At 36.9% G+C, this 23,108-nt stretch overlaps 1 protein-coding gene across 2 annotated transcripts in view; it reads left to right on the top strand.

Moving 5' to 3' along the window:
• Positions 1–23,108, top strand: part of mnd1 (meiotic nuclear divisions 1 homolog (S. cerevisiae)) — a 38,479-nt gene that overhangs the window by 509 nt on the left and 14,862 nt on the right. The window contains exons 1-6 of one of the 2 annotated variants that reach the window (XM_077232432.1): positions 346–427; positions 1,369–1,434; positions 1,584–1,641; positions 2,937–3,085; positions 5,697–5,771; positions 5,861–5,975. In XM_077232432.1, the coding sequence (XP_077088547.1) occupies positions 425–427; positions 1,369–1,434; positions 1,584–1,641; positions 2,937–3,085; positions 5,697–5,771; positions 5,861–5,975 (466 nt within the window). In that variant the 5' untranslated portion in view covers positions 346–424. Of the gene's footprint in view, positions 1–345; positions 428–1,368; positions 1,435–1,583; positions 1,642–2,936; positions 3,086–5,696; positions 5,772–5,860; positions 5,976–23,108 lie in introns of those variants that run through there. The other variant, XM_077232431.1, reaches the window with a different exon arrangement.

Genomic DNA, 23,108 nt, shown 5'->3' with positions numbered 1-23,108 from the left:
GGGGAGGTATCATATAAGGGTAGCTCTGCTCAACCTCCTGGAAAACCTTGCAAACATAGAAGCAAAATATATTGGGACCTTTGACTTTTCCACTGATACTAGGCTACTCTCAGTAACGTTACACTCTTAAAATCATAAAACCTGATGTCGTTGGTGCATGAGACAAACATAAAGTCATGGCAACGTAGTCATTGAATTATTAAGAGAGAAGTTATATAGGGTCAACTAAAAAGATAATATTTGTAGTGCTATTCCAAACTAAAGTACATTTTGTGCGATTTTTTTCTACCACCATTTCCCAAGCTCAGAAATCCAATAGTATCCGCTGCGCATGCGCAGTTCTACACTCTAGCAACACGCACGCGCAGTGAGTTCCCCTTCCTTCACATCTCGCGCCAAACTCAAGCTTGTGGAAGTGTTTAACATGGTAAGAACATGAGTTATTGCACTTAATAATTGTATTACTTAGAAAACTGTTTAGAAAAAGTTGCTTATATGAATAAACTGCACTAAGGTTTGCAGAACTTTGTTAAAAATGTCGAATAATTCTATATTGTGTTGAGATCTCTTTGATTTGTGAATAAATTTGTCAAAATGTTTTTATGACATCCAAAATAGAGTTTTGTTTTTGGGCAGTTGCATCAAGGTTAAGTTTGTTAGATCCTTTTTTGACGAATGTTAATGCTTTTGGATGAAAGTTTATAACATTATCATTTCTCGTAACGTAACGTTACTCTAATTCGAAGCCACTAATATGATGACTGAGCATTCACATCGCTAGGATGCTATTAACACAAACAATTTGATTTAATCAAATTTATAATATTACATTGCCACTCACTACCCAAATAAACACCTGTCTTCAGTCCATAAGTCATTATTGAATAATCAATATGTTTCTTGAACGGAAGGATGAGGTAAATTAATTAATTATTTTTTACTTTTGCAATCTTTTTTTAAAATTTAATTTAACTCTGTCATGTTAATTAAAACTGATAAAATCACATAATATTAAAGTCAGACTTCATCCTGAAGGCCCCCCCCCCCTCCCAAATATTTTCAGACAGTTTAACAAATGATGTGTTGAACATTCTTGAACAGAGATAAATCAGTTTTCGAACCAATTCTTTGAAAGAATCAATTGGCAGAGATTTGTCAGATTTTTTCACCGCTAGTTCCACTTGTGTCAGAAACATGTTTTATTTTTTTCTTAAAGATAAAGGTACTGAAAGGGTTAATTACAAATAAAAACAGCACATCTGTTCAATAATGATAGCTGGCTTTTTTATGTTATTTATTTAATACAGAAAAAATTCAGAACTGTGTTCACTTTATTGATACAAAGGCTTTATCTTTTATAATCCACAGTCTAAAAAGAAAGGACTTAGCTTGGAAGAAAAAAGAAGTCGTATGATGGAAATATTTTTTGAAACCGTAAGTAGGCAAGATTTCACATTCTCATTTGAATATGAATTCATTACGATTATAAATGTTTGATTGTGTGTCCATGTCTGACACAGTTCTCTAATGCTTCTCAAACTGTGGAATATGATGTTAATTCATTTTTTTTTTTCCCCTTCCAGAAAGATGTGTTTCAGCTGAAAGATATAGAAAAAATCGCTCCCAAATCCAAAGGAATCAGTAAGTTTTATCAATCTGTAATATAATCTTTAGTTTATGTTCCTGGCATTGATAAGTCCATGTCACAGATAGAGGGAGCTCCAAGTGAATCCTGCACATTTATTTTGAACGCACGTAATGGTAATCATCAGAAAACTGATCCTTACCTGCTTGATTTGGATTGAAAGCAGAGGATTTCCACAGGAGGTGCCCAATGTGATTTACCTAGTTGTAGAAATGCCCAGGAAGGAAATTCAGGAAACGTTCTGCCATAGAGATTTAGAAGTATCTTGTTATGCTGCTGAACCACATTTACATTGTCATTTAGCAGACGTATGAAAGTAAAATAATGCCAAATGTTTTTGAAACAAAAAAGTCTTTCGAATTGTACTACTTGAAAAAAAAATGCATTGCATTAAGCATGCTTGTGTTTTAATGCACTGTATTTTTAGGGCTTGCATTTTTATGGGCTGAAATTTAGCATGGTTGAATATTTAAGCTATGAATATTTAAATTCAAAACATTTCAAACACATTTTCTTTAGTAAAATTTCAATAATCCATGTTCACCTTCCATATTTCACTTCCAAAATATTCAAACTGATTAAAAATACAACCTATTGTATTCAACAGGCAGTTTTCGGTCCATTTTATTTCGCTTTGCAAATTCAGTTACACATATTCACTGCTGCAGTGATGGCACATTTGTTTCATTGGCTTTTTTGGGTTATTATTATAGCTCTGTATCCAACAAAAGTTTATAATTCTTACACAACACGTTTTGTTCATCATTATAACTTTTATGAATTTTGAAGCCTAAATACAATCACCAGAAGTAAAAAACTACACCACGGTGAATTCAGTGACACCACCTTTTAGCTTCTGACAACTCTTTTAGTCTTTATTATTTCAAAAAAAAAAAAAGTGAGTCAAAAAAGTTTGAATGAGTGATAGGCTACTCAGTTTGAGCTACATTATTACAATGAAACCTGAAGTGGTAAAATGGAAGAAATTATACAGCTTTATTGTAATATTAAACAGTTATATAAAGCAAAACAGAATTGATTTCGACAAAGCCTCATCCATGTTAGCCTTATTATCTTGGTGACAAATCTGCAGATTTCGCAATGTTGCCATGACGTAGAAAACATCAAAGAAAACCAAATGCTTATGTTTGCAAGGCTTAAAAATGATTGTACAAGATAAGTTAAATTATCTCAAACTTTTAAGTGGCAATGCAGCCACTGGCCCGAAAGGACAAGTGACAGTACATGGGCAGAATTTTTACTGGAGATTTTGTTTAATCTTTTTCTTTAGCTCCTATGTCAGTGAAAGACGTGTTGCAGAGTCTGGTGGACGATAACATGGTGGACACCGAGAGGGTGGGCACCTCCAACTATTACTGGGCGTTCCCCAGTAAAGCCTTACATGCACGTAAACACAGATTAGAGGAACTGGAGAGACAAGTAAGGCCATCTCACTCTCATTAATCTGCACTGCTGCTTTTCTGCTAGTTAACATGTACACTGGAAAAACATACTTACATTTATAGTAGAATTCATAGTAAAATTTACTATAAAAAGGCAGCTGTGGTTGTGACCTTTTTTACTCTAACAATTATCAACTGTTTTCTATTTTAATGAGAGCGTGCGAAACTTGTCACTTGAAAGCGAAAAACAGTGTTTGAGATTCGTCGCAGCAGATTCAAGAAGCTGTAGTTATGTACTTGTGTTTGTGCTAGAAAAATATGTAAGACATATGTGAGAAAATATTCTACAAGTGTGCAACTCTCATTGGATGAATTCACATACTGATTTGCAGATGAGCAACATTTTTCCGTGACATTTTTTGATGCGGGTGTGTAAATGTGTTTTTGCACCATATTCACTGCAGCAACTGTAGCAAAAATGCGAGCGTACGAGTTTCCTAATTTGTGATTTGTAGAATAGGATTTGTGCACCTGCAATGAAGAATTTGAGAAGGTGTAACTGTTGTGTTGTGTTTGTGGAAGAGAAAAAAAAAGTCTACAAATTTGCAACTCTTAAAACAGTGATGAACTGAAATGAAAATTCTGAGCCGAAACCGAAAATTTAGGATGCACTTGGCCGAAAACCAAAACTTAAGCCGAAAATGGCTTCTTTTAAAAACTTATACTAATATATATATATATATATTTACAGTACAAAACCTATAAGATATTTTTAACAATAAATATAAATAATAATACCAAATAATATTATTCTTCAAGTTTTATGTTCCATCAAATAAAATAGTTTTTTAACAGTTGTACAAAAAAGATCCACAATTATCTGAATAACTGCACACAAAATCACAGAATGGCAGTGGGCCTCAAATCTGCTGCTGCATGTAAATAATTTTTTACTCACATTTTAAATTGCTGTGCAAAACAACAGTGCAAAAACAGCATTAGAACTTAATCCAAACTCAAACTGTAAACAACATGTAAGCCTATGTAGCCTACGCAAATTGTAATGTAACTGCTATACACAGAAAATTGGACTGGGGGTCTTACATGCGCTTCATGTGGCACACTAGCACACACACGCAAGGTCTCTCGCTCTCTCTCTCCCTGTCTTGCGTGCGCGCGCTACACGGTTTGGAGCACGAGCTCTTGCTCGCTCGCTCGCTCTTTCGGAGATTTGAACTAATTTGCGGGCATCAGGGAGCTGCTATCAATATGCGGGAGACATGATCAGACATCCCTATCTTTGATAGGCAGACTCGTGATAACAGCTTGACCGTGAGTGAAACCTAAGCGCTTGGGCACGGATGGGAGGGGCGGGTGACATTCATATTCGGTTTACGTTTTCGGCTGTTTTTTTTATTTCTGCCCGAAACCGATAATGCCATTTTCGGCCGAACATTTTCGGTGCCCGAAATTTCGGTGCACCCCTATCTTAAAACATTTCTCTCTGTGACTATTCTCTACAACTACAAATTGCACTGTCACAGGCATTCAGTTGATTTGCACCAAATATACCTTCATAGTTCTGAACGCGCTATTCCCACATTAACGCACTGAAACACGGCAACTGAACCCAGAGAATTCACAACGTTTTATTACAATAGTATTCTCATTATAATGGCATGTAAATGACTGTCCCAATCATAGTTATTCATGTGCATTGCTGTTTGAGCTGCGCATGCAAAAGATAAAGATAATCACTGGTAAAATTAAACGCTTTACTGCATCGTTTATTAACTCAACCAAGCGCATCCTATATTAGATTAATCATATTTACACAAAATAAACAAATTACAACTTACAATGGCACAAGATGCTGCGAGTGCTCGAGAACTTGTCTGTGGCGTGCTTGTCATGAAGGCTTAACTCCATAGACACGCTCATTTCGCCACAACGCACTCGACGCGCTGAAACAGTGGCGAACACGATCTCACAACATGAATTACAGGCGTGCTCTTATTATAATGTTGTGAAGCCTATGTGACAGATTTGTGCTGCACTGAACTACCTTCCTTTTCGAAGTTATTCCAATCATTCAAAACCATCATGGCGAACAGCGCGCATCTCTCAACTGAAGTAAATAATCTATTATCTATCGGCTATGATATATCGGGTCTAATTTTCTTATCGGATTGATAACGATAACATCAAAAATGACCATTTATCGGCCGATATCGATATGTGGTCGATATATCGTGCATCCCTACATGCAACACAAAACAACCTAATGTAGCCTACATTACTGTTGACAAAAATAAGCAGATAAGTAATGTCCTTTTACTGTTCACTGTAAATTACATGGTAATTCATAATTTTTATATTCCATAAATATGACCATGTTTTAGAGTAAAATTACATATAATGTGATGTTATACCATAATTTTTCATCATATTAAGGCAACTCAATTTAACCAATTAACAGGTTTTTACTGTACCATATTTTTTTAGAATTCTGTAAAATTACAAACATTTTTACAGTGTATGCTTTAATATTATGCCATTGATGTAGATCTTGGTTAAATCATTTTGTTCTGAAATAGAGATTTTTTGCAGAAGTGTAATGTATTGATTTCTTTTTTTTGTCTGAGTAGCATGAAGAGGGAAATCAGCGTAAAAAAAACCTTCAGCAAGCAGTTGACAAAGCCAAAGTGGGACGTGAAGTTAATGTGCGTTCACCTCTGTCTCTTTTGACTATATTACTACATTGTGTAATGTTTGTGGGCTGTGTCTGACTACTGTTTTTGTGTGCGTTTAGGATGAGAGAGAGGATCTCCAGAAGGAACTTGCGGCATTGAAAAATCAGAGAGATCATCTGAAGGTTGAACTGGAGAAGTATAAAGAATGTGATCCAGAGGTGGTGGAGGAGATCCGTGAGTAATATTTATCAATATTAAGCATGGTTGAAACTTAGAAATCTTAGAAAAAAAGAGATTTGTCTTGGCAACTAACTGAAATAAGTTCGAGTACTGAAATTTCTAACTGGAATAAAACTAAAAATGAAATAAAAAATAAATGAATACTATTTAGAAATATATATTAACATTTTTTAAAAATGACAAATGAAATTAAAGTGACATTAAAACAAAAACGGAAACTATAACAAATCACGGTTGGGCTTTGCACTCGGGGCGAGAACTGATTGTTTTTGCACTTGATTCAAATTGAGCAGTTTGTGTGGTTAAAACACCCTATTTTCAAATGATTGTTGGAGTTTAACACTTCTTTATATTTCCATTATTACACACAAATATGATCATCACAGATCCCGAGCATCATGGTCATCATGACTCTCACTACACCGGATGCAAGCGGCACGACAGCGGGTCAAAAGCAAATAGTACCCCATTATCTTCCCTACTGCCGTAGCAGTTTCAAATAATGTAAAACTAAGACGTTTGCAATGTTTACACATTTTGCCCATGAGGTCTGTTTTCTTACCTGCAGATATGAAGTGTCTGCATAATCTTCCTTATTGACTAGTGCTGACTATATGAAAATTCATAATTCGTGATACTCTCTACACTGGACGCGCGACACAAAGATTCACTGACAGTAAACGGATGCCCGTTTTACTTCTGAAGTAGGCGGCTATACTACACCCAATTACAAGGAGGGCAAATTATTTGCACATTCACTTTGTCGAGTCACAGCCACGCACGGGGTAGACACGATGTAAGAAATGGCAAAGTGGATGATTTTGTCTTTTAAAGCCCAATCGCAAAAAGCTATAGGACATGCATATTATGTAGAATACCAAATGAGCCCAAATGATGATCAGTGATATAACAATGTGATCCTCAGCATCAGCGTGTAGTGGATAATGCAATGCTGACAAATACATCTTTGCATTTATTTTGGATGCAAGTAACTTTACCATCAAAAACTTTTTCTCTTGCATTTTCAAAGGCTCATAAAAATGTGTCTTGGCTTGATCTGGTCTAATTCTAATGGTCTAATTCTAACAAAATCCAAATTTTAAACATCTTTTACTATGGCAATGTTATGGGCCTTAGCCTTACACTTCCTATGTTAGCCAATGCAGATGAATGAGCATAGTTATTTCAGGGCAAGACCGCTCTGATTGTAAAAACCAAACCTTTGATTGGTTGTAGCGAGAACGTGCTACGATTGGTCAGCTCAATGTGGCCGTTATCTGATTGGCTTGAGTAAACTGTGGGTGGAGTCCACCTATTTGTGGATTTGCTTGTATGTAGATGCTTGCTTGTTTCAAAATCCACAGATGCGTGAGGAGATTTACAAATGCAGAAGAAGAGATTCACAAATGTGTGCAGCGATTTACAAATGCACAGGAAGAGATTCACAAATAAATGCCAGGTAGAGTTGTGTTTGTGACATAAAACACATTTGTAAATATTTTTATTTTATTTGCAAATCTCATTTTATTTATTTGTAATCTTTTTTTTTTTTTTGAAACTTTACATTTAATTGTGGATCCTAATCTATTATTTGTGAATTTGATAACATTTTTTTGAATCTCTTATGCCTGGCTCACACTACAGGAGTTTTAGGCCGATTTATGCCCGATTTCCCCTTCCCGAGAATCGGAGAAAATATCTTGTCGAGGACCTTGATCGGTTCCGATGTTCGGCTCAGATTATCTGGTAATGTGAGGCGTTCACAGATCGAATCTTGCACCTCCCGATCTGCTCTCACACAAATCGGGCTCGCCCCGATCATATCAAACATGTTTGATATTTATCGGGATGAGCAAGATTGTGATTACGTCAGTACTGTCACAATAGCCAATAAGAAACAAGTAGGGCTGTCGTGGTGAAGGAATGAGGTAATTTTGAGTGGCTTATCAGCTTGATATGTGCATAGACTGTAAAAAAGGATATGCGGTATTATCTTTATTTATTATCTTTAATTATTTATTTATTTATTGCTAAATAAAAGTGTTACACTGTTGTCAGCAGGCACGAAGACTAGTACATGTTCAGTAATGAAACCGAAACAAAAGAAAGTGGAGTAAACAGAAGATACAGTGTCAAAATAAGGGTCCACATAGTATAACAGAACATAAACCTGACACAAGCTTGTAAGATCATTGTTATATAACAGTTAGTTACGATCCTGTAATCTCACCAAACAAGAGGCTTTCTGCTGATATTTCACCAGTATCGTCATTGCTCGTCTCTGCGTGTTATAGACAGGCTGTCACTCAGTCCAGTTACAGAATTAGGCCACTAGGTGGCGGCAAGAGACTGCCTTTGAGTGAGTCATACACTTCCGTTGAATTAACAAAGAAATTCGGATTCATTCTAATATATATGTAATGAAGCAAGCTGTTAATTATTTTAACATTTAATTTTAACTTTGAGCTCCACTTTATAAGGCTCAGCTGCCCATTCCGGCGCATGGGCAAGGCAACGCTGAAGCTGACACGTCACCTTATAGAGATGACGCCATTCATTAGAAATATCCTTAAATGTTAAAAGGATGATTTTTTTTTTATAAAGATTTCGCTTTCCTTGGTCACGGCATATGTTTCAAATATAACTTGATCTGAAGGACAGATATTTAGTTTACATCCACTTTTCCGCTTCCGATCTGTTGCGTGAGATCACGTGATCATGGTGGAATCATATCTGGCATGATAATCTTATTAACATTTTGTAGTGTGTGATGCGCCACGATTTTCAAATCTTGTAGTGTGAGCATGTTTAAGATTTGAGGGAAGAAAATCTGCAAAGATTCTCCTTAAGTGTGTGGTGCAACCAGATTTCAAAATCGGTTAGGATTTTAAAACTCCTGTAGTGTGAGCCAGGCATTAGCATTTGTTTGTGAATCTCAATCTATTTATTTGGAATAATGCAACAATTCTATCCCCACATAAATCTACCCTGATACAACCGCACTAGGGCTGGACCCGAATATTCGTTCGGTGGGTTGGTATTTGATTTCGGTTCTCATGTGCGCTTGAAAATGTTTACACTATAAAATCTGCCGAAATACAGTACTCTATATATCTTAGCTCAGCCGTTTTTATTACGATGGACAGTTGAAGGAACCCAAACTTGTTATATAATATATTTGCTTATTCTTAGCCTACTAAAGTGTTCCCTGCACCAGAAGTATTCTCGGTCTTAAGCGCACAATTGCAGCTTGTTTTTTGGGTTAAGCTGCGTTGCTTTGACATTGTGGAAAATAGAATGTGGAAAACAGAATAATAGAATCAAAATGTATTAGCCTTTTTACTCGTTATTTAGGGCTGTGCTGGTAAACTTGACAACGCACCACCGCGGCTGAGTAGCACCGGCGGTGGTCCGCAAAAACAATTCTGTAACAATTTTACTTTATTTGTAAATTTTACAAATAAAGTTAAATTCATTTACTTTTTGCACCGTTTCCAGCGGTACAGCTCGCCACCACACGTGGGAGACCGAAACATTGCAGAATGGAGGACGAAGACTACTAGAAGTGAATGTGCTTCACTTTAAATGAATCACACACAGTAAACAAACCCTTAACAAAAAAAAAACGTTGCAATTTAGACGCGCAAACTGGGTGCCGGATGCTCGGGCAGATTCGGCTTGAAGTCGTTCATCCTCGGTTGTGGCGCCGCGCGCGCTGTTACAAAAGAAGCCGTGCACACAGCCAAGCGAAATGGGGTCTTGCCGGTCTTGCCCACCCAACGCGTCATTTTTGCCGCGCGCACCTTCGCGCTCGTGCGGATGCGTCGAGTTTCAACAAGTCTTTACTCCGTGTCAGCGCGCGCTCTGATCGGTAAAGGGGCACAGACCTCTCCCTAATCATCTCCAGCAGTAGCAGCCTCCGAAGCACCACTAACTCCGCCTACGTTTCCCTCGTAAGCTGATATTAGTATTTAAACATTCTCTATGATAGAAAATGTTTGTAAAAAACATTTTAATAACATGTTTTTGGCGGTTATAGAGTTTTAATGACGATGTTCAAATACATAACATTAGACTAACGTTAGCCAGCTTATAGTATCATGATTCAGTAAACTAGTTTTTATTTGAGATACATTATGTTTTTTTATTAATCGAGCAGCAGAAAAATGTGTCGTTAGATTAGTCGACTAATCGATAAAATAATCGCCCAACTAATCGTTTAGTTAATAATCGTTTACCCCAGCCCTAGTATTTAACAATATGGAATCTCTCGTTTCTTTTCCCAAATCTTCACTCACGTCCCACCCATTTTTGCAGAGGATTATAATCTAATAATTTTGAATTTGCAGTGCAAATTCAAACATAGCCTAAATGTCTTGACACTGAGGAAGATAAAATTCACTCTTTTACAACAAGTTGAAAACATGAAGATATTAGAAAAGAGATGGTCTCTTTCCTGCTCGTGTCCCACATCCCTGATCCCTCTCAAAGCGCAGAGCGGTAGGCTTAGGCTATATCATGCGTCTCTGTATGGAAATATAAAACGAATTTAAAAAAAATAACTTTATTATTTAATTTAAGTAACCATTATTTACTGATATTTATTTGCAGAGGTGTCAACTCCATAACTCCATAGTGTAATCAAATTCCCCTAAACTTCTGCCTCGCCCCCCTAAAAATGTGTGATTAAGTGTAAGCTACACAAATTCGTGTTCGCTTCAGTCTTGTTATAATCAGATTCAGCGCGTTAATCTTCAATCCGCAGCGGCGCGCGAGCAGAGTGCACGTCAGAAAAAGAGGGCAGGGGGTGTGTGAGTGTGTGTGTGTTCATCTTAGCCTCATTGGTCTGTCACTGCTCGTCAATGTCAGAATATTTGAGATGACCAATCAAAAAGGCGGGCTTTATGTCACAGAAGCTGCTTAGCGCGAATTTTAGCAGAGTGACTGACGCTTCAGTTTATGGTCAAGTGCGAGATAAGATGTAAGTAGCTAAACTAAACATTTCATATTTTACAGTTTTTTAAGGTCATAAATGTTAAACGAATGACAAAAATAATCAGGCAAACTAATATACTGAAAATAGGCTTATGTAACGTGATTCATGTAATGTAATAATTAGTTTACTGTCATTGTGAGGTGACAAGAAACATTAACAAAGCCGTTTGCTTCATAGCCGTTTGGGCACAAGATTAATAATGAATGTGTACATGTTGAGAATTAATATAATACAATTTGTAGCCTTCAGTAAATTAAAAAAGTTCATTTTTCGGAGGGGAAGAGACAGGGCAAAATGAAGAGACTGAGAGAAAAAGAAAGAGTAATGGAGATGAGAGAGCAGGTATTGACAATCTACTGCCACTGACATGGTTTTAAAGCTATTTCTTATCCTTTTTTGGCCTTCAAATGTCTTGAAATGCACATATCAGAGAAATAAAAAATTTGAACCCCCTGACAACCTTAAATTTAAGACCTCTTTGATAATAAAGCTCTGTCTACGGCCCTGTGTTAGGAATAAGATCAATAATGAATGTGTATATTGTGAATGAATTTAATAAACTTAGTTAGGCTACCTAGCTTTCCTAGTAGCTTTCAGTAAATGAATGCTTCTGAGAAAATTATTCATAAATCAACCTATCAGTTGACCCTATGTTTACTTTCTTCACTGACATAAGGAAAATAATCAGCTCCATGACATGTTTTTAAAGTTATTGTTATCCAATTTTTTGGGATATGTAGATCAGAGAAATAAAAATTTTCTCACCCCCCCCCCTAACTAGCCTACCTCACATCCGGGATCTCAGTAATTATAAAACCCTGCCATCTGCATGTTAATGAAACTAGTTAATAGTGAGCATTAGACACAAAACTAAAGTGTTAACTTTTTTTAGTCATAACCTCATTGGGGGCTGAGCCACAGACTGATTCATGTTCCATACTGGTCACACAAATTTCAGTTCAGTTAGAACCAGATGCATATTTGTATGGATGATTCTAATTTGATTATTTTATATCCAATTGTTGATATTTGTGTTTTGAAAAAGTTTTTGAATGATGTTTGACTCCTAACCAATTTTCAACATAAAAATTTTCTTTTTATCTGGGCTAGTAAAATCCATTTCGGCTACCAAAAACTGAAGAGTACCTGCCCGAAGGGCTACCATCGATTTTCAAATTTTGTGAGCCCTGGTGTATTGTTTAATTGACGCAAGTGCTCAAATAAATACGCATGTCTGTTACGAAATGGATGTTTGAGCCTCGTTTATTATTTTTTATTTCCCTCTGAAGCTTTGAATATTCGATGTTGATTACTACGGAAGCTTCGAAGCTCAAAAAATGGTATTCGGACCTGGCCTAAACCGCACCCAATACCACTTTAAGGGGAATAAAAACGCTTGGAAAGCATGGCCACACCACTTTCTCCTTCTTTCCACAAGTGCTTGTGCTCCTGTGGCATCTGTCATTGCTATACAACCATGAAGATAGGTGCGCCTACATTTGAAATAACGAATTTGCAGGCGCAAAAAAACGCGATATGTGAACGGCCCCTTATGGCAACGTGACAACAGCCTAACCAAGACACTAAGGAATGTCAGCCGTTTGGAGATATTTTAAGATGAGCGATGATGATAAAAGTAGAGCAGACTGCAAACTATGCTCTGTCAAATTGTCAAGAGGAGGGGTGAGAAATAGCTCCTTTAACACAAGCAATTTGTTTATACAAGTTGTATATTTACTTTGTTAGTCAGAAAGTTAGTCAGAACTTTAATGGTCACATTAAAGGTACCGTAGGTGATTCTCTGCAGAAACATTTTTTGGTATACTGGTTGAAAGTCTCCTCATAACCTGATAGCGATTACTCTGTTAAGTGGTCTAAATGTATTTTTATAAATATATTTCATCTGTGGAAGGCGTAGGACCATAGAACGTACATTCAATCGTATCGTTCAGTTCAAACTTGTGTGTTTGCATACCACTGCGCAGGCTGTTCACGCAGACATAATAAGTCATCAGCACGTTCACATACGCTGTGTAGATAGAGCGAGAATGGCAGGCAAGCAGCAACAAGCAGACTCTCATCGTGGAACCCCTAGCATGCAAGAAATATTAATACACCGATAAGTTTTGCTAGCTAAATAAAAACTTGCTGCATCTAATTCAGTTTTTAATTAGTTGTTTACGTTTTGTACTGTAGTACTGTTACTAACTGTACTATAACGTTTTCTCACCGGTGAATGACACGTGATTAATTGGTGTAACGTTGTCTCTGGTCTTCTTGGCTGTGCGCTTTGGTGCTTTCAGGAGGCGTGGCTTTGGACAGTGATTTGCAGGGAGGGTGGGACATATGCTTTTAGTCTTATCAGGCTAAAGTTAGAATTTTCCCAGATGTCCTACTGCACCTTAAGTACTCATATCGGTACTTGTATTAGGGCTGGGCGATATGGCCAAAAATCATATCTCGAAATTTTTTGGTTAAATGGCGATATACGATATATATCTCGGTACTTTCTACGTTTTTCTATTTGGATAAAGAAAATGTATTTATTAAAAAAAAATGTTATTTCACATCCTGCTCAATGATATCCAAACCATGTTGATATTGAAGGATATGGAAACAAATAGGGAATGTAATGTAGACTATGCAATATATTATGTGCAAAAAGGTGGTTAAAATCACATTACATTCTAACTTTGTAAAATTACAAACTAAAAACAAAAATAATGCTTTTGTTTTTAAGAATGACTAAAGGCTAAACTAAAAATGAAAATAAAAACAAAAGCACAAACTAATTATATTAGCCTGCATTTGATTACCCCATTATAATGGTCACTTTCATAAAAATATACTTGTAGGTTTAAAATTCCACATATGGCACATTTATTGTCTCCAACAACAAATATTTTAGTAATATGTATTTTAGTCAGAATTATTGCGCTACTGTTCTACTGTGCTCGTCTGTTTGGCGTGCGGCGGCGCTCATTCACGGAAACTTGAATTTTAGCGGAGATTCATTTGCAGAAGCTCGTCCTCTCCTGACAGTGAAATGGACATATTTTTTTGATTTGTTTGAACATTTGAAGAATGGAGAATATACCTGTGAAATGTAAGTTAAGCACTGAGGAAAACACCACGTCTCAAACGCATTAAACAGCGCCAGTATTTATCTTTCAGTCACTAACAGTAGGCTATGTGTCCGAGCATCTGACAGGGCAAGCTGCTTTAAACTTGTTAACTATCTTACCAGTTATTTTGAAGTGCTTAATAAGCTTGAGTCATGTTTAGGACAAATTGTACTGTTCTTTCACTGCAGGAGCTCTCCACTATTTTTCAGATGTGCTAATATCAAACTACTGTATCAATATAAACGGTATTGCCTCATTCCATATCGTGGGGAAAAAAAATATCGATATATTGTACAAACTCGATATACTGCCCAGCCATAACTTGTATCGGCAAGTACCCAAATGTAAGTACTTGTACTTGGTCTGAATAAAAGTGATTTCGTGCATCCCTATCTTATACAGTCCTTACAAATGGAAATCGAAGAGTCGTAGAAAAAAGGGGGTCAATGCGTGTAAGACCTGATGCTTGTCTTAAACTTTGCCCTGTCTTAAAAGAGGAAGTTCTGATATTTCTTAATGTTATCAATCTTAAATTGATTTCACAATTAAATCCCCATGACACTCAAAATTTCTTAAAAACATCAGCACAGACTGCTTTGTCCTCCTATAAGCATGACCTGTGTTTGTCTACATTCTCTCATTGAGTTGCTGTGCAAAGAGCCCAGAGAGGATGTCACTGGTACATTAAGTTTGTCCATTGTAAAGATCCTCTTTTGTAGCTGATTGCATTTTTTCTACTGTGACTTTTTGTAAAGCAATCTTCTGCTGTATTCTGACTGAACACTTAAAAGCATGTAGCACAATAAAGAATCAGCTACAGACTGTCTGCAGAATTCTGCATAATAACGGGAACATTGCTTACAAGAAGTCTAAAATCTGACAGGGAATGTCTGAATTTACTGTTGAAGGCAGCAAATTTGTAGTGGTGTTTTGATGACTGTAGTGACAGTGCTTTAAAGGAGATGATTTAAGAGACATAGAGGGTTAAAAAAAGTTAAAAATGTTCTCCATTTACTCAATTATTTGAGAATTGTGTATTTCTTTAAATGCACCTCCAATAACAATTTAAAGCTCTCTAGTCAAGCGCACTAATCAACGTTTTTTTGTTGTTGTACAGCCGGTTTTATTCAGCACCTGGCAGTTTCTCAATGCACACATACAAAATCAACTGATTTTGTCACCACCACAGTGTTCCCGTGGGTCCTTAAAAAGTTTCAAAATGTCTTAAATTGTTTTATCAAATTTAATGTGATACAATTCTTAAATACCTTAAATGGTATGAACAAAAGTCTTAAAGAGATAGTTCACCCAAAAATGAAAATTAGCCCATGATTTACTCACCCTCAAGTCATCCTAGGTGTGTATGACATTCTTCTTTCAGACAAATACAATCAGAGTTATATTAAAGGGGTCATGAACTGAGAAATCAAAATTTCCTTGAGGTTTTGACATATAAGAGGACATCGTATTCAGGGTGGGAAATTAGCACCCGCCACCAGCCAATGGCTGGTACTTTTTCAAGTATATAGTTGGTGACTTTTCCTTGTATACCAGCCACAGTGGCGGGTGAATTGTAAAAGATATTTTTATTGGTTACTATTTAAAACATTCCTTGTAACGGTTTGGAAATCTTTTGTCAAAGAATGCTGTTGCTAAGTAAAAATAATGCACTTTTGTTGAGTAACTAATTTGATTGGTTTTCAGCGCTGTGTGTCACGGACACAGCGCACGGACACGGCACTGAACGTACCGTGACACATAGGCTATAGCTGAGCTGAGGTACAGATGAAAGGAAAATTTAAAAAATGTGGCAACATATACCCGGTGTTAAGAGGCCCGCCGCGGAGTCAGCAGTATATGAATGTACAACCTGTTGAGGGCGAAGTAAATAAAAAGTGAAGGTACTTTTCGAACAAGTGGCGCATTGATGACGAAGGGAAAACGAGGGAATGGTTAGCCTACCTTCCCGTCGAACAGTTCATGCACTGTACTTACTGTCGAACCTATGCGTCGTCCGAAAATGCAAACAATTTGTTCTTTAGAGGAACAACTAACCTTAAAATAGAGTCAATAATGAATATGACCAATTCTATTCAGAAACGTCCATGCGATCGGCAAAAAGGGCAGGCCTTTTCGGGACTACGTTTGGATGTGCAAGTAAATTAATAACTTGAAGTTGTGTTTTGTGATGGCTAGATAGCTATCGTTTTTTTAGTTTAGCGATTTAGTTTTAGCGTAGTTTTAGCGTTTTTAGTTTTAGCAGCCGCGAGGATAGGAGCCGATACCGTGTCAGTTAAACTTTTCATCTCCAATCCTATCTGTATTTGTGAGAAGTGGTGCTGTCCTGAGTTGAAAGATAGCCTACTTTACGGCTTTATTATCGAGTTAACCCTCTGGGGTCGAAAAACGCGCTGGCGCGTTTTGCTGGATTTTTTTCAAATAGCAGCAAAATACATTTAAATACTCCATCATTTATGGTCATACAGACTTAACTAATATTAAAAAATAAACTGTAAAATAACCATGCATAAAATTCTCTCAAAAATACAAACATGTACATACATGTTGCTTACATATTATGGTAGCCCTGTTTGTGCTAATAGTGCTTTTTTTTTTTTTTTTTTTAAAGGGCCTGCGCCCGTGAGCATCCACGGAGGAAAACATAAATTAGCTCCTGAGTGCAGCATAACTCATATTGTTAAATGGATAAAACGAATTACATATTTGTAATGGACGTCAATGTTATCAAAGACACAGTTCTCATTCATAAATTTGAATTCCAGAAAAAGTGGCTGGTAAAAAATACAAGTGGCTGGTAAAATTGGGCATCCACCAGCCACTGTGGCTGGTGGGCAAAAAAGTTAATTTCCCACCCTGATCATATTATAAAAATATCCTGAAAGTTTCAGAACTGAAAACTTCCTTGTTAGTCCAAAATTAGCTTTCATTGTTACCAGGTCCAGCGAACGACTCGTCCTGGAATGTGCCTCTTTATGACGTAATAAGGTAGTTAAAGACTGCCTCTGCAGAAGAAAATTAGAAAAAGAATTAGTCTGTGTGGAAAACACTGGACTGTTACCATGCTCTCTGTTTGATTATTAATGCGCATCACGCCAGTTGGACACAATAGAGGAAAAGGTTAAACGTTCAGTACAGCCTTGATTTTGCATCGTCATTAGTAGTGTTAAAAGTTGTAAAGAGTACCAAATTGAACAAAATAATATAACTGCAAAATTTTAATTTATGAATATCTAACGGTATTCTCGGTATCGCAAAATCCATATCATCGTACAATATAATACCGGTAGTCACGTTCATACCGGTATAGCGCCCACCCCTATCCGACGGATGACCGTACGCATCGATTTACGGCGAAAGAATAACCCTTGACCTGACACACAACCTAATGATGAACGTGGAAGCTCAGAGGATAGGGCAAAACAAAACACCAGTCATGAATTAGAAGTCTAAAACGACAATTTTTAAAGAGAAATGTCAGAGGAGCTTGAGTTTGTTGCCCAGCCCTGTTTGTTTGAACCGCGAGAGGCGTCAAAGCTAATGCTACTCCTACATCCTACGTCAGAAATCGCCAAGTGTTACTCTTTTGGCGTAAGTCGACTTGCGTACAGCCGTCTGCCAGAAGCTAGTTATTTTATTCGATAAAGTAGTTTTAAATATGGATATTTTTCTTACACGAACGCATCGCTTCACTTCAGAAGGCCTTTATTAAGCCCCCAGAGCTGTCTGAGGCACTTTTATCATGAATGGATGCCCTTTGATGGACTTATATAAACATATAAAGCCATTCACTGCCATTTTAAAGCTGGGAAGAGCCAGGACATTTTTTAATATAACTCAGATTCTATTAATCTGAAAGAAGAATGTCATATACACGTTGGATGATTTGAGGGTGAGTAAATCATGGGCTAATTAAAAATTTTGGGGGAACTATCCCTTTAATTGTCATTTTATCAAAAATCGTGAAATGAATAATGTCATTATTAAACTTCAAAAAGCTTTGATTGAATTAAATGTGAGGGCTGAACATATCGAATTAAAAATTACACTGTTGTACGTTCTACAGGCTGCTGGTTTCATGATTCATGATTTAGTCCATGCGATTGCTTATGATCTACTGTTGCAGACATTTTACAGACTTCTGGTTTTCAGGCTTGTTTATTATTAAAAGTTCCACATTATGCCTACAATTTTTTCTAGATATTATTGTCATTTTCTTACACAAAAAGCTGAATCTGCCATTTAATTAGATGTAATCGCTTGAGATATCCTGTCACAGAATGGAAAGGCTAAAAACATAATTTGACACATTCAATATATATTTATTGGCATTTCAAGCAAAAATAATATTCGAAGATCGCTGGGTATTGTTAGATTTTTATTTGAAAATCGCACCCCTCCCCCACATGCACGCACACATGCATATATAGGCTACACACCAGAGCATGGGAGCGGAGCGGTGTGACGCTTAAATTTTACTTAAAAAACTTAAACATACGTTTCATATTTATGTTTAAATAATATAATGTTATTTTTTTAATTTCATCTATGTTGATTATATGGAAAGGGAACCGCATGAGATGAGTAAGATAGGATCATAAGATGCCCAATATATCGGGAGACATTTGGAGTGGGTCATACATGATTTTGACGACTTAAGTTTTGTTTCGTAAAAGGCTTTTCTTTAAAGTGAATTTCGTTTGGCATAAATTGTATCTTCATTTTAATCAAGGGTCTAATAAATGAACCGAAACTCAGCAAATAATCTACTTGCCTCACAGACCTGAGAAATATATCTATAGAAAGCTTGAAATGTTTACTTTTAAACAAAACAATTCAAAACGAAAAGAAATGGGCTGCTCTCTGCTTATGTAGGCTAATTTGTATGAAGTGTGCTTTTCTCTCTATAGGTGCGTTCACTTCTGCGAAGATGAGATCGTCAGCATCGTCAATTTTATCTTTGCAGCCGGCACTGACACAGAACACTAGTTTATTAATAAACAATCATGCATAATCATTACTTTTGCAGGTTCTTTGTGGCAAGCTTTATGCGTGCGCTTGAGATGCGGAATATGCAATATATTACGAAAACCCTCATTATGGTTTTTATTCTCTCCCATATATATATTTAAAGGGTTAGTTCACCCAAAAATAAAAATTCTGTCAGTAATTACTCACATTCATGTTGTTCCAACCCCGTAAGACTTCTTTCGACTCAAGATTTCTTTGCTGATTTTCACTTTTGTTGTCGCATGTTTTCTCAGCGAGCTCCCCCTACAGCTGTGAGGCGTATATTTCACAACAATGTCATAAAAAAACTCACTTGCGGCACCTTCCTCCCGCTTTCTACCTCTGTGCATTTGTTATTATCGGAGCCAGCCAACTTCATCGTGTGGAGCTATGTCTACCGAGGTGGGTAATACGCCATACACATTGAGGGAGGCGTGTGTGTTTATGTCGAATTGCCGTAAGCAGTTTGTGTTTCTCGCTCGTTCTCGCTTCTCACGAGACTTCCTATTTCCAACTTACCGGGATGTTAATCCTCATGTTGCAAGGTAGGTTTTCTGCCTAGGAACGCTGGGGGGAGTGGGGAAAGTCACCATTCTCACCGGAACAGGTTATTAAACCATCCAAATGATTTCTAAAGGTTTTATTAAGTTGATATAGTTGCCCCTTTAAATTCGATTTTAAATACTGTAGATACCCTGAAACCAAAACACAGCTAAAGTTCTACACAAATGTTCGATGCCTTGTTATAATATTCCTGACCCATCACTGTGAGTAATTCTCTCTCGCAGGCGCTGGTGGAAATAATGACTGATGTCTCTTGAGTGAAAATATAATTTGTAACCTCTCTTTACATCATCCACTGCGTTCATCCCTGCAGGATCTCTAACAACCCCTCCAGTTTAAATTCTGTGAAAATGTCAGTAGTCCCTGCTGAAATAATCAATGCTTTCTCTGCCTCTGGGGATTTGTTGTTATGTTTATATTTTAATTACATTTAAAATTGGCTTACAGACAGTCTGAACTATTACGTCTCTCTGAGGTGCCATTTTCTAAAACCATGTTTAAAGGGGTCATATGATGTGATTTCTTGTTTTGCTTTTTCTTTAGTGTATTATGTAGCTGTTATTGCAAGTATAAGATCTGCAGAGTTACGAAGCTCAAAGTGTAAAATAAGATAAAAGTTAAGGCTCAGCCACACCTTCCTAAAACGCTTCGTTTAAACACGCTCCCACAAATCTACAGCAGTCTGCGGGGGCAGAGTTTTATAACACTGCCCAAATACGGCAAGAAAAAAGGTGTAAGATTTATTCTCGGTGTAATTATTGTTGCCGCCGGAGCCGCCATGTCGTGGAGACGATGTGTTTTTCGCAGAGGTGTCAAGTAACGAAGTACAAATACTTCGTTACATTACTTAAGAAGAAATTTTGGGTATCGATACTTAACTTGAGTAATTATGTTTCAGCCGACTTTTTACTTCTACTCCTTACATTTTCACGCAATTATCTGTACTTTCTACTCCTTAAATTTTATAAATAGCCTCGTTACTCCCATTTCATTTCGGCTTGTTTTCATTCCGGCTTGTCATCGTTCAAAAAATGGCCAATTACACAAACGTTTAATAGATCTGAGTCCCGCCTCCTGAACACACATCGCTAAACTGATTGGCTTTGTGTTTTCTTTCTAACTTGTGAGAGGCTGTTACATTTGGTTGTGTGAAGCGGCAAAACTCATGCGAAGGAATTAAGAAACCTAGATGCGGTAAGTGACGGAGAAATCAACAGTTTTCTGCTCAAGAATACGGGGCAAATCGCATCAATTATTGATTTGGGGACAGCCGTTTTTACAATAGTACTGTAAGACAATCGCGGGATAAGTGGCAAACATAATCGAGTGTGTGTGTGTGTGTGTGTGAGAGAGAGAGAGAGAGAGAGAGCGTGTGTGTGTGTGTGTGTGTGTGTGTGTGTGTGTGTGTGTGTGTGTGAGAGAGAGAGAAAGAAAGAGAGAGAGAGTGTGTGTGTGTGAGAGAGAGAGAGAGATAAAGAGAGAGAGAGAGTGTGTGTGTGTGTGTGTGTGTGTGTGTAACCCTACATTATAGGATCAAAATATCCCCATAAAGATAGCAATATCCGAAATCCTTGTCGGGATTTTTTATTTATTTTATTTGAAAACGGCTTATAAATCAGACTAAGTGATGTTTTTTGAAAATGCAGAAAGTTATCTGTGACAGGGTTAGTGTAGGGGATTAGAATACACAGTTTGTACAGTATAAAAATCATTGTCTATGGAAAGTCCCCATAAAACATGAAAAAATAACTTGGTCTGTTGAAATGAGAGGCCTGTTTGATCAAGTTGAACCCTTGTCATCCCAGTCTCATCAGCTGGACTGAAAGAAGTTTCAGTGCACTTAGGACGCTGAAAACATGTCTAAGAGCAATGGTCACAAGTGTGACACTTGACAGTGTTGCTGTGTGTCGTGTCCAACAGGACAAACTTGACAGTATTGATGCAAAACATATATGCCAACGGTAAATTTCTATTAAAGGGATAAGTTCACTTATTTAAAAATGAAAATTCTGTCATCATTTACTCACTCTCAAGTTGTTTCAAACCAGATTCTTTCTTCTGCTGAACACAAAAGAAGATATTTTGACGAATGTCGATAACCAAACAGTTGATGATAGCCATTGACTTCCATAGTATTTTTTTTTCCTACAATGGAAGTCAATGGCTACAATCAACTGTTTGGTTATCGACATTCTTCAAAATATCTTCTTTTGTGTTCAGCAGAAGAAAGAAACTGGTTTGAAACAACTTGAGAGTGAGTAGCCTAAATGATTTTCATTTTTGGGTGAACTATATCCTTTTAATGAAAGATGCCGACGTGTTGGGCTTCTTTAAAAAGCAAGGAACAAGACAGTATTGCACTATTGCATTGCACTATAAACGGAGTAAAGTTAAGTCTCTGTTAAACTGACTCCTTGTCTTTATTAGTTACCTGTAACATTACAGAATTAATGAATTGACGTATTTGTTAAGGTCAATATAGACTAAAAACCTTAATACATTATCCTATTAATTTCCTGATTCCTCCACTTCTGTGGATGTCCCCAGTCCCCACCAATCTCAAAATCAAACCTACGCCTTAAAGAGAAGTATAAACATATACCATTTCGATGATAACATGCCTCTGAAGTTTGACTTTTTGCACCATTACAATACTTATAGGCAACTAGTCATCATATCTTCCTCTCCATGAAACACATGTTAATGCTCAGTAGTACACACAAATGGTTCTTTAATGTATTTGCATTTTACTAAAATGGAAAATGGACTGAAATTCATTTTCTATGGGCATATATGCGGCTGAAACAGGTAGTGCATCCCAAATTTTTCAACATTAACATTTTAATATAACGTTATAGTCATGACCTTTAGAAACATGTTGTTTTGAGAAGGTGGTAGTGCCCCTGTGGAGCGGCCTAAGCTTTTGTCCTTAATGGCATTTTTTTTCTTTGCATTACTTTTACTTTTATACAAGTAGTTTTGAAACCAGTTACTTTTACACTTTTACTTGAGTAAAAAGCTTGAGTTGATACTTCAACTTCTACAGAAGTCTTTTTAAACCCTAGTATCTATACTTCTACTTGAGTAACGAATATGAATACTTTTGACACCTCTGGTTTTTCGTTGCGAAAGCCAAACTACTTTCTTTGGCCTTCCAAAAGAGGACACAATTAGGAAACAGTGCATAAGCTTTATTTACAACACTGTTCCAGAACAGTACAACGAAATTTTTCAACTGTGTGCTGCGCATTTTTCTGTGGACCGTTTCCAGAACCTGTGAGAGTACATGGCCGGCTGTGCACAAAGGCTGATTCTAAAAAGTGGGCAATACATCTTTGCAATGTCACGACCTCCCCGTCGAGGGTTAGGAAGGCTGATGACATAAAACAACAACAATTGGATTGAAATATCCAT

The sequence above is a fragment of the Siphateles boraxobius genome, unplaced genomic scaffold, assembly GCF_051911475.1.
Source record: "Siphateles boraxobius isolate OS27281-9 unplaced genomic scaffold, OSU_SipBor_1 17, whole genome shotgun sequence".
NCBI classification, from domain to species: Eukaryota; Metazoa; Chordata; class Actinopteri; order Cypriniformes; family Leuciscidae; genus Siphateles; species Siphateles boraxobius.
This window is presented reverse-complemented; position numbering and strand designations above follow the sequence as displayed.